General features: G+C 42.4%; 1 protein-coding gene across 1 annotated transcript in view; it reads right to left on the bottom strand.

Moving 5' to 3' along the window:
* Nucleotides 1-8,659, bottom strand: part of CLSPN (claspin) — a 35,823-nt gene extending 27,164 nt beyond the window's left edge. Inside the window, exons 1-6 of the mRNA XM_023232316.2 lie at nt 8,512-8,659; nt 4,187-4,295; nt 3,238-3,686; nt 1,829-1,990; nt 1,067-1,144; nt 657-729 (exon numbers count right to left, since the gene is read on the bottom strand). Coding sequence (XP_023088084.1) covers nt 657-729; nt 1,067-1,144; nt 1,829-1,990; nt 3,238-3,686; nt 4,187-4,295; nt 8,512-8,535 — 895 coding nt within the window. The 5' untranslated portion in view covers nt 8,536-8,659. The remainder of the gene's footprint in view (nt 1-656; nt 730-1,066; nt 1,145-1,828; nt 1,991-3,237; nt 3,687-4,186; nt 4,296-8,511) is intronic.
* Between the last annotated feature and the right edge of the window lie 4,057 nt (nt 8,660-12,716).

Genomic DNA, 12,716 nt, shown 5'->3' with positions numbered 1-12,716 from the left:
GAAAACTCCCCTTTAACAAAGGCAGAGGAGCTAAGTACAGAAGAGTTCCCTGAAGACCAGTGGCTTTTAAACCTAGATGTGAAATCAAAATGATCCACGAAGTTTTTTAGAAATACAGATTCTTGGATCCCATTTCAAACCTACTGAATCAGAATCTCTGTGGGGCCTAAAAATTTATATACAGTAAGACCTGTAGTGGATGCCTGAAACTGCAGATAGTACTAAACCATGCAGTGTTTTTTTCATCTGATAACTGAGAGGGCTACTAACTGACTAACAGGCAGGTAACGTATACAGTGTGATACACTGGACAAAGGGATTTTTTTTTTTAATTCCATGGACCATGGCTGACCACGGGTAACCAAAACTGCAGATAGGAGGGACTACTACCTCTCCAAAGAATCCTAACACAATCAGTCCACAGACAACCATTAAATTTCCTCCCTACTTGCATTACAGTTCTGAAAATTTCTTCAGTTTATACAAATGTTCCAAGGGCTTTAGAACAATGGCCTTTCACCAAGATCAATTCTAAACTTGATATTATAACCTGAGTTCACATTAGAAGTGTTAAAAAAATAAAAATCCTCAACATCCAAGTTGAGCTTACCAAGAAATATTGTGATTTTGCCTCAAAGTTTACTGGGTTGCATTACCTCGAATAAGGCGCTGAGTCTCACTATGCAGTTGTTTTAATGCTTCTTTACTTAATTTGGCTGCCTTTCTTTCCTTAAAGAAAACAAAAAGTGAGACTACATTAATTATATGAATATCCAGAAAGATAGATATTCATCCCTCAAGAGTATGCTCTCTCCAAGAAAAGAGGAAAGGAAATAGTAAGCCAAATGCAGTATAAACTCAAGGAGTTCATTTAAAGTCTTAGAGAATTCATTCAAGTCTCAGAGAATTCGTTCAATCCAATCCATATTTTGTTCCTACTATGTACAAAGCAATATGATGGGTAACAGAAAAATATGATAGACAAAATAAAATATTTATCCCTAAGCAATCCATAAACTCCTGTGTAAAGAGATCAATGTGACTAATATACAGGGCTCTACCTCACCTTCCTCGTGGTTCCTTTTGATAACTCACTTTCTTCCTCAAATGAATAGACCCCACTCTCCAAAGATGGTTCTTTTTTCTAAAAGAAATGGCATGTTGATTATTAGGACAAAAACAAAACTCAAATAAGAGGATGATTTAGTTGAAGTCTACTTTTGTCATCCAACACCACATCATGCTACATTAATAAATCAATAATCATTGAATAGAAATTATTAAACACACAGCATCCTATTATGCTTAGAAAACAAATTAGATACCTCAAATGGAGTTTGGACCCTTATTTCTTTTACCTCTGCTTACATCTTTCCCTAAAGAGGGATAATAACTCGCAGGAAGCTAAAAAAAAATCTTAGGAAGAAAAATTATGCTTCCAAATACTCGGGACAACAATGTTTTGACTGATGCCTCTCTTTGATACCCTTCCTGAAACCCTATAGGGTTCATTTCTCAAAGGCTACAGGATTGCAAAATTTACATCTCTTCCCTATTATTTACCTGCATCTTACTACACCGTCAAGTATCTTAGTCTTTTTTTTCAGCATTCCTAAAAGGGTAATAACAAAGAACTAGTTTCCAAATAAGTTAGCACGTCTATCACTTGTACTGCAAGTCTCCAAAATTAACAGCTGAAAACTTAAGTCAATTGACACGTTTTTCTTCAGTTAAAAAAAGAAAAAATTAAGGTTCCAACAGTAAATTAAATATATAGCAAAGGTCAGAGGCAGTTGGTTAACTCTTATTGCAATCACGTTTTACTTGCCTTGTGCTTTTTTACTTTGTTTTTTACAGCTGCTCTTATTGATTCTATTGACTCTTCATCTTCCAATGGAGAGTTATTTTCATCCTCCAACCCAGTTTCAAAAAGGTCTTTATCCATAATAAGACAGCCACTGTCATTAAATGGCTGTTCTACATCATCTTCCTAGATAATACATAAACAAAAAGCATAATCCAATCATTTAAAAATCCAGTATTTCACAACATCATATGGTAATTTGGATCAGGCCAGAAAAAGCCCATGTTTCATCAACAGACAAGTATATAAAATCTAGAACATTCTCACTGGTTCCTAACTCACACTTATCCTTTGAAGTCCAAGTTATGATTTTATGCAACTGTCTAAAACTAACTTAATAAATAGTAAATATTTTTTTGAAAAGTCAAATACTTGTTAAGCAGCTAGTTTATAAACTTGAGGATAGTTTTTCTAGTTAGCAAATAAGACTTCTGACTGACAGATGCATTAAAAAGCCTTCTTTCGGCCGGGCACGGTGGCTCAAGCCTGTAATCCCAGCACTTTGGGAGGCCGAGACGGGCGGATCACGAGGTCAGGAGATCGAGACCATCCCGGCTAACACGGTGAAACCCCGTCTCTACTAAAAAATGCAAAAAACTAGCTGGGCGAGGTGGCGGGCGCCTGTAGTCCCAGCTACTCGGGAGGCTGAGGCAGGAGAATGGTGTAAACCCGGGAGGCAGAGCTTGCAGTGAGCTGAGATCTGGCCACTGCACTCCAGCCTGGGCCACAGAGGGAGACTCCGTCTCAAAAAAAAAAAAAAAAAAAAAGCCTTCTTTCAGTTAATTTTCATCAGCTCAGAGACAGCAAAGGATTACTCCATGTGCTCATAAAGAAAATAAGAAACCCATTTATTTAGAAATGTCCTCTGCATACCCAAAATAGAATAAGACCAATAAGTTTTATTTTTTTGTTTTGTTTTGTTTTTTGAGACAGGGTCTCACTCTGTCATCCACGCTGGAATGCAGTGGTACAATTACAGCTTATTGCAACCTCGACCTCCTGGGCTCAAGTGATTCTCCCACCTCACCCTCCCAAGTAGCTGGGACTACAGCTGGGACTACGGCCACCACACCCAATTAATTTTTAACTTTTTTGTAGAGACGGGATCTCACTCTGTTGCCTAGGCTGGTCTTGAACTCCCGGGCTTAAGTGACCCTCTGGCCTCAGCCTCCCAAAGTGCTGGGATTAGAGGTATGCACCACTGCACCTGGCCAAGACCAGTTAGTTTTAAATAACATACCCTATTATTCTTAACACAAAATAGTCAATTCAAAGCAATATTCGGAGAGCAGAAACAACCTCAAGTACTAACAGCAACCTTTTCTAAAATGTTAACCTACCGAAGCAATAGCAAATTATTCTTTAAAATGTACCTGGTTTTTTGTTTCCTTCTTTTTCAGCTGTCTAATTTTTTCCATTTTTCTCTCCTCTTTCTCAAGTCTTCTTTTCGATTTTACTTTTGCTTTTCCTGAAGTTCCTTCTTTATCATTTGTGTGCTTTTTGGAACTCTTTCTGTCAGTGGTAAAGTCCGTAGAGTTTCCAGACTGAAGACTCAGCTCTAAGCAAGGTTTCACTTGCGCTTCGAGATTTTCCTGATACAAAGACTTCTCCATGTAACTTTCATCACTGTCTGCCAGAGTTTTGTAAATCCTTTTGATTTTTGTATTTTTCCCAGCATAAAAATTCTCTTTATTTTCCTCCTCGGCACTGTCATAGGTAGTTTTCTCTGGAGAGGCATTTGTGTCCTCTGTTTCGGAATCACTGTCTTGTAAAACCTTCCTGTTTTTCAACTTCTTACTTACAAATATCTCTTCATCTGAATCTGGAAGAAACAATCTTCTTTTAATTATACCATCATTTGATCTTCCTCCTAGTCCCACTACTCCTCAAAAATATATTCAGTTATACAAGTGATATATTACATTGTGAAATGATGTAACTATTAAGAACTGATTGTAGCAAACCAAATCTAAAAATACATTTTGAAAAACATTTTCCCTGGGAAAAATGTCTCTTACTGGGAAATGTAATTTTATGTATATTTACAATGTGTGAAGTTGTTCTAATCCTCTGGCAGGTGTTAAAATTCCTTTTATTATAGGATGGATGCAATTAACCAGGCAATGTGGTAGCTATTAGACATTCAACAATATAACATAGTTTCAAAAAGGTACAAGCACTGTTATTTTGCTTTTATAATAAAACAAACAATAAGGATGGGGCATTAATGGAATAAATCAAGAGAATAATGAAATTAATCCAATCTACTTACAACTGAGGCTCCTGCATACTATTCCCAAAAATAAAATTACTATTACAAACCTCCTTCACTCAAGGGTCCAATTGTTTCACAGCTGCCCTGTCCACTATCTGAAGGACTATCTGCTTCCTCTTGTGAAATGACTTTTGGATCATTGATTTCCAGGTGAACCTAGAAAATGACAATATACTTTGTATTAACCAGCAAGTGACCAAAAGCTCCAAGTACATAATGACACAGAAATCATCATCGGATCATCAACCTGAACTAAGGAAAGAACCAAATACAATGGTTCCTTGAAGGGATGACATTTAGAATTACTGGACAACAAACAAACAAAAGTTCATTTTTCACCTTTGAAGGATGCTAACAGAACCAAGTCCTTTAGTAATGGTAAAAAAATGAAAAGAATCAAGCATTTATTATGCCTTTTCTGTGTGAACTGTTCCCCATATATCCTATGATTGATGAGGGGAAGTTTCTATTTAGAGAAATATCCTAATGAATTAACAAATGATAGAATTAGATTATCACAATTTTATCAACCCTCAATTAAATAAGACCTCGGCAATTATCATTAATGGCTGCTAACATCACCAAAAGAGAAACACCAGACATTATGTGCTGCCTAACAGACGTACTCAATACTAGCTATAAAGTATTCCTGACAGAACAATCAAATTTGAATCCTATCAAGTCTCTAGATCTAACTACCAAGTTACAGGAAATAGAGTGAATAGGGGAACATGTTGAATAATACCACAGAGATGCAACCTAGATGTGGGAAACTCCACAAGTCAAACTGGGTGGTTTCTTTCTTTCTTTCTTTTTTTGAGATAGGATCTTGCTCTGTCACTCAGGCTGGAGTGCAGTGGCGCAATCTCTGCTCACTGCAACCTCTGCCTCCTGGGTTCAAGCGATTCTCCTCCTAAGTAGCTGAGATTACAGGCGCACACCACCACACCCAGCTAATTTTTTGTATTTTAATAGAGACAAGTTTTCCCCATGCTGGCCAGGCTGGTTGCAAACTCCTGATCTCAGGTGATCCGCCCACCTTGGCCTCTCAAAGTGCTGGGATTACAGGTATGAGCGACTGCGCCTGGCCTTTGCAATATATTGCAAAGAAAAAAAAGAGGAGAGAAACCTATAAAGTTAGTTAATACATAAGTGAATAAATATATGTGTGTACGTATGTATATTTCCATATATTTATACATGTATGTGTATTTCTATATCCTATATTTTCTTTTTTTTGAGACAGAGTTTTGCTCTTGTTGCCCAAGCTAGAGTGCAATGGCACGATCTTGGCTCCCTACAACCTCCTCCTCCTGGGTTCAAGCGATTCTCCTGCCTCAGCCTCCCGAGTAGCTGGGATTACAGGTGTGTGCCACCATGCCCGGCTAATTTTTTGTATTTTTAGTAGAAATGGGGTTTCACCATGTTAGCCCAGCTGGTCTCGAACTCCTGACCTCAGGTGATCCGCCTGCCTCAGCCTCCCAAAATGCTGGAATTACAGGTGTAAGCTACCACACCTGGCCCTGTATATTTCTATATACATAAATATATATTTATGTATATAGAAATACATAATTTCTATGTATATAGAAATACATTTATATATGTATGTATATCTTAAAATACATATATATGTATATACACACACATATAAGTATGCTTTATATATGTATGTATATCTTAGACACATATATGTATATATACACATATATAATATAAACAATTGCAATATGCCAACTTCTGATGATTCAAAAAAATGTAAATAATTATGCTAAAGTGACATATAAAAATAAATGAAATATCTATGAGTCAAAGAAATCTGAACACTGACTAGATACTTCTTAGGTGTGGTAATAATATTGTAGTTATCTTTTTTTGGAAAGCCCTTGTCTGTTAGATAGGCACACTAAAATATTTGTGGTTCAAATAATATCATATCTGGGATTTTCCTCCAAATAATCCCGTGAGAGGAAAAATGGGTAGTGGTATGAATGAAACAAGATTGGCCATGATTTGATAATACAGGTTGAACATCTCTAATTTGAACCTGAAATGCTCCCAAATCCAAAATATTTTAGCACTGACATGATGCTAGTTGAAATTTCACTAGATGAAAATTCCACACCTGACCTCATATGATGAGCTGCAATAAAACCTTTGCTTCATGCATGAAATTATTTTAAAATGCTGTATAAAATTACACATATTACCTATATGTGTAAGGTATATATGAAATATAACTGAATTTCATGTTTAGACTTGGGTCCCTCCCCCAAGACATCTCATTAAGTGTATGCAAATATTCCAAAACCCAAAATGAATCTGAAATTCAAAACCCTTCTGGTCCCAAGCATTTCAGACAAGACATATTCAAACTGTAGTTGAAGTAAGGTGATGGGTTCATTATACCATCCTTTCTACGGTTGTATAGGTTTGAAAATTTCTAAATAAGACAGTTTAAAAAGTCGCAAATAAAAACTTAAGGAGGAGGGGTGTGTTAGGTGACTTGATCAGTTAGTGACCAAGCTAATCCTAGATGCCAAGTCTACCTCCTTGCAGTTCTCAGGGCTCTGAATCAACTTATTAATAAAGGGGGAAATATGAACATCAGTAATGTAACAGGGTACAAGGCCTTACCCAAGTGGTTTCTCAAAAAATCATTAAATTGGCCAGGCATGGTGGCTCACGAGGTCAGGAGTTCGAGACCAGCCTGGCCAATATGGTGAAACCCCGTCTCTACTAAAAATACAAAAATTAGCTGGGCATGGTGGTGTGTGCCTGTAGTCCCGGCTGCTCAGGAGGCCGAGGCAGGAGAATCACTTGAACCCGGGAGACAGAGGTTGCAGTGAGCCGAGATTGTGCCACTGCACTCCAGCCTGGGCAACAGAGCGAGACTCCATCTCGGAAAAAAAAAAAACATATATATATATATAAAAAATTGATTTGGATGCTTGGCACAATTTTTTTTTTTTTTGATACAGCATCTCACTCTGTCACCCAGGCTAGAGTGCAGTGGCAGGATCATGGCTCACTGCAGCCTTGACCTCCGGGCCTAAAGGATCCTCTCACCTCAGCCTCCGGAGTAGCTGGGACTACAGGCAACGCCCGGCTAATTTTTGTATTTTTTTTGTAGAGGCGGGGTTTTGCCATGTTTTCTACGCAGGCTGGTTTCGAAATCTTGAGCTCAAGCAATCTGCTGGCCTTGGCCTCCCAAAGTGCTGGGATTGCTGAGAATTAATATGTACGCACTGACGATCCTCTCAACAATCCAAAGCAGTGAAACTATTACTTCTGTTTGTGAATGTGGAAACCGAATTTAGGTAACCAGACAGCTCAAGGAATAGGGGTGCTTTGAATGATGATTCTCTTCTAGGCAATTTGCAGCAACGTCAAAGGGCAGGGCCAGGAACAGGGTGGGGTGAGGTCTCAAAAAATTCAGTAATCAAAATAAATATTAATGCAATATTTTTTAAAAATTTAAATCAATAATCTACGGCTCATGAGGTAAATAATACACCCGCTTTTGTAAATAAAGTTTATTGGAACCAGGGACGGGATTAGGGTGAGGTGAGTGAGGCAAGGTCGTGCAAATGACTGGTCAGATCTTGTCTCTGTTTAAACGTCTGATATTTTGTTCAATTTCAAATCATAAAAATTTTTTGCATTAATTTCGGTTTTTTAAAAAAAATTGCATTAAAATGAGTTTGATTATTGAGTGTTTTGGCGCCCCTTTAAATTTTGCTTCTAAGGCGAGAGTGCCTTGCCCGAATCCGGCCCCAGAAAGGACACAGGTCTGGAAACATCTGTTTTCTACGCCCAATTTCGCCAGGGAGCTGCGAGCCACCAGCCAGGAGCCCCAGCGGTGACGTCCCACTCGGGGCCCCGTAGGAAAACGCAAAGGGCCTCCGCGCGATGACCTCCAGGGCCCCTCCCAGGCCCAGTGTGGAACTCCCTAACACCCTCGTCCTTTATTTGCGGAGAATCCCGCCCTGCACCCCGGTTCGGCCAGAGCCTCCTGGCTTTCAGGGCACCCTTAGGGGAGGAGCTTCCGCGACAGGAAACGCGCCAAAGGGGAGGGCTGGCGGCAGGAACCGGCTGAGGAGGGGCTGGGCTGCCGGCAGCGCGCGCCGCAGAGACCTGGAGCTCCCCGGCCACGGAGCCCGAAGCGCGGGAAGCCCGGCGGCGGGACGGGACGCCCCGTCGGAACCCATCCCGACCGAGTCTCGAGGCTGCGGGAGCCGACGCGGTGAACGCCAGGAGCCGCAGTCCTCCCGCCCGGGCGCCCCGGGTCAGCGGGGTCTACTCCGGCCCCACCTAACCCCTCGGTGCCGGGCCTTCGCAGCCCCGGTGGGGGGCGTGTGCATAAACTCACCTCAGAACCCACCTCGCCCGTCATGACTCCTGCCTCTCCGGCGCTCCGTTAGGGACGGAGCTGTCTCTGGTTTCCTCAGCCGGAGAGCAGCGGCTCCCGCCGTCTCCAGCCCGGCAGCGCTGTTCGAGCTTTCCCGCCCAGCCAGAGTAGAGGTCCCACCCCGATGGTTTGCACCAATCCAGAGGGGACTTTCCAGCGAGTCCCCGCCCCGTTCCGACCCACCAATCACGCAGCGCCTCCGGCCGCCCAACCTCATATAACCCAGGCTGGGTCGCAGCTGTTGGTAGCTGAGCCTCGGGGAGCTGGAGGTACACTGGGGCGAGCAGTAGGTACCAGGCGAGCAGTGGTCTTTGACCATTGACACTTGCCAAAGCAGGAAGTGCGATCGGAGGGGTGAGTCTTCTGGGGGAAGTGAGCTGGGAAACGGTTCCTGGGCACCTGGGAGTGTCCTGTACCTGAACCTTTTTAAAGGGATTCCAAGGTCGCCGTGGGGATTTTCTCCACTGACTTCATTTCTGGAGCAGCTAGATCCTGTCTGCCTTTTGTACACGACACTTACCACTGAATACACACACACACACACACACACATATATACACTCTCACACATATATACACACACATAGACACACATATATATGTACACACATACATATGCACACACACATATATATATACACACACACACATATATATATGTATACACACACACTTTTTTTTTTTTTTTTTGAGACGGAGCCTCCCTCAGCCAGGATGGAATGCAATGGCGCGATCTCAGCTCACTGCAACCTCCGCCTCCCGGGTTCAAGCGATTCTCGCGTGCCTCAGCCTCCCGGGTAGCTAGGATTACAGGCACTCACCACCAATGCCTGACTAATTTTTGTATTTTTAGTACAGACGGGGTTTCACCATGTTGGCCAGGCTGGTCTCGAACTCCTGACCTCAAATGATCCCCCCGCCTCGGCCTCCCAAAGTGCTGGGATTACAGGCGTGAGTCACCGCGCCTGGCCCACTTTTATTTTTTAAAGTCCTTTAGTCTTTAAAAACTAAAGTGCAATGACCTGATATTGGCTCACTGCAACCTCCACCTCCCGGATTCAAGCAATTCTCCTGCCTCAGCCTCCTGAGTAGCTGGAATTACAGGCGTGTGCCACCACACCCAGCTATTTTTTTGTATCTTTGGTAGAGATGAGGTTTCACCGTGTTGGCCAGGCTGATCTTGAACTCCTGACCTCGTGATCCGCCTGTCTCAGCCTCCCAAAGTACTGGGATTACAGGTGTGAGCCACTGCACCTGGCCTATCCCAAACAATTCTAATCCCAGTTTTGCCACTGTGCTGGCCATTATTTTTTGCCCCTCCAGGTCAATTCTCTGTCCTTCCTTTACCCTGTTTTGTGTTAAGGCAAGGCTGACCTCTCTAGACTGTATTATCCCAGCTCCCTTGCCCTCTGGCTTCTGGTTGGGTCAGGCCCCTGTAAAGGCACTTTATAAGGTGACTGTAAGGAGATGAGAGACCACCAGGAAAGAAAGGTCAGAGTATTTATTGCTCACTTCACCCTCCATTGTCATATCCACTGCCAGCCCAGCTTGCCCAGGACTTTCCTAGTTTTAGCACTGAAAGTCCTGCATCCTGAGAACCTCCTCAGTCACAGGCATACCAAATGGTTGGCTCGTCACCCAATCCACTGGCCTCCTCTTCCAAGTTTCCAGCTTTAACTGGGTTCAGAAAAAAGCTCGCTTTCCACATCTTCATTTCTTTACCTCCCCACCATCTCTCAACCCACTTCTGCCCCCGCCACCAAAAAGAGCCCATCATCCATCCTCTTCTCTTTTTGTGTCCTGGTTTATCTACCTTTTCATCCACTTTACTATTAATTTCTACATAAATGACTCCCAAATATACATCTATGGCACTCCCCATCATATGTGGAGGGCTAACGTTTGTTGAAGCCTTACTCAGTGACAGAAACAGTTGCAAGGATTTTATAAGTGTTATCTTATTTAATCTTCAGAGTAAACTTGTAGGTAGTATTATTATCTGTTTCTTAGAAGATGAGAAAACCAGACTTTTAAAAGGCTAGAAACTGGTGGAGCCAATTTTCAGACTCGAGGTGACTTCAGAGCTCATACCCCTCGGAGAGACCCTGCCTGTGCATCCTCTGTGTTCTCCCTCCTTCTCCTGTGCTGCTTTCCCTGATAACACTTCCCTTTGCCTGAAATGTTATTTATATCTCTTTGTCTGTTGTTATTCCAAGAGGACAGGCACTTTGTTTTCTTTGCCTCTGTATCATTGCAACCTAGAATTATCTTTCTTATACTTGAGCATGCATCAGAATAATCTGAAAGGCTGGTAAAAACAGCGATTGTTGGGTCCTAGTGCCAAAGTTTCTGATTCAGTATATCTGAAGTGGGGTCCAGGAATGTATACTTCTTTCTTTCCTTTTTTCCTCCCTGAGTGCAGTGGAATGATCACAGCTCATTGCAGCCTCAACCTCCCAGGCTCAAGCAGCGCTTCCACCTCAGCCCCCCAGGTGGCTGGGGCTATAGGTGTGCACCACCATGCCCAGCTAATTTTTTATTTTGTAGAGAAGGGGTGTTACCATGTTGCCCAAGCTGGTCTCAGACTCTTGGACTCAAGCAATCTGCACGTCTCAGCCTCGCAAAGTGCTGGGATTATGGGCATGAACCACCATGCCCCACAGGAATGTATATTTCTAACAAATTCCCTGGTGATGCTGGTGTCGCTGATCTGGAGACCACACTTTGAGAACAAAGGGCTTAGAACATCCCAGGTTCAAGGTAGGAAAACTGATGAATATTTGTTGAACTAATTAATTCATTCACTTGACAACTTGACAACCTTTTTTTTTGAGACAGAGTCTCACCCTGTCGCCCCGGCTGGAGGGCAGTGGCACAATCTCAGCTCACTGCAAGCTCCACCTCCCCGGTTCATGCCATTCTTCTGCCTCAGCCTCCCGAGTAGCTGGGACCACAAGCACCCACCACCACACCCGGCTAATTTTTTGTGTTTTTAGTAGAGATGGGGTTTCACCGTGTTCGCCAGGATGGTCTCGATCTCCTGACCTCGTGATCTGCCCGCTACGGCCTCCCAAAGTGCTGGGATTACAGGCGTGAGTCACCACTCCTGGCCAACAATTTGACAACTTGAGCTCCCTCTGAAAGTGAATAAATGAAATAACATTCCTTATATTAGTATTTTAAAATATCTTTGGGGAGCACCTCTTCACTCATCACAGAAGCTAAGAGAGAAAGCTCCAATTTGAGCAATGGGTGGACAGGGGTAAGCTAGGTAAGGAAAACCTTTTATTCATTTTTTATTGTGGTAAAACATATATAACAGAAAATTTACCATCTTAATCATTTTAAAGTATGCAGTTCAGAAGTACATTCAAATTGTTATGTAACCATTCTTCAGAATTCTTTTCTTTTTTTCTTTCTTTTTTTTGAAATGGAGTTTTGCTCTTATTGCCTAGGCTGGAGTGCCGTGGTGCTATCTTGGCTCACTGCAACCTCTGCCTTCTGGGTTCAAGCAATTATCCTGCCTCAGCCTCCCAAGTAGCTGGGATTACAGGCTCCCACCACCATGTTCGGCTACTTTTTTGTATTTTTAGGAGAGATGGGGTTTCACTATGTTGGCCAGGCTGGTCTTGCACTCCTACCTCAAGTGATCCACCCACCTCGGCCTCCCAAAGCGCTGGGATTACAGCTGTGACCCAACGTGCCTGGCCTAGAACTCTTTTCATCTTGCAAAACTGAAACTCTATGCCCATTAAACAACAATTTCTCATTCCTCCCATCCCCAGGAAACCTTTTATTTTACACATTTTACACATTAACTTGTGCCAAGATAAAGTGAGTCGGTATTTAGAATTAGCAACCTGTATTCTCAATTTTGGTGAATGGAACCATAATCCACTCACCAGTTCAGAAACCTGTGAATCACCTTGACCTCTCTGTCCCTTCATTATTGTAGTCATCCAACAATCCTTGTTTATCAAGTTGATAAGTGGCAACCAAGGAAACATCTGGAGTGCTCGCTTTACGGGGATTAGTCTGAACCTGTCCCATAGAGGGCTTCATGAACTTAAGTAAGTAATTTAGTTTCTCAGAAACGTGTTCTTTTTTGGAGGTTGGGCACAGTGGCTCATGTCTGTAATCCCAGCATTTAGGGAGACCGAGGCAGTC

This window comes from Piliocolobus tephrosceles, chromosome 1 (genome assembly GCF_002776525.5).
Source record: "Piliocolobus tephrosceles isolate RC106 chromosome 1, ASM277652v3, whole genome shotgun sequence".
NCBI classification, from domain to species: Eukaryota; Metazoa; Chordata; class Mammalia; order Primates; family Cercopithecidae; genus Piliocolobus; species Piliocolobus tephrosceles.
Note: the sequence above shows the minus strand (reverse complement) of the source record. Positions and strands in the feature narration are given on the sequence as shown.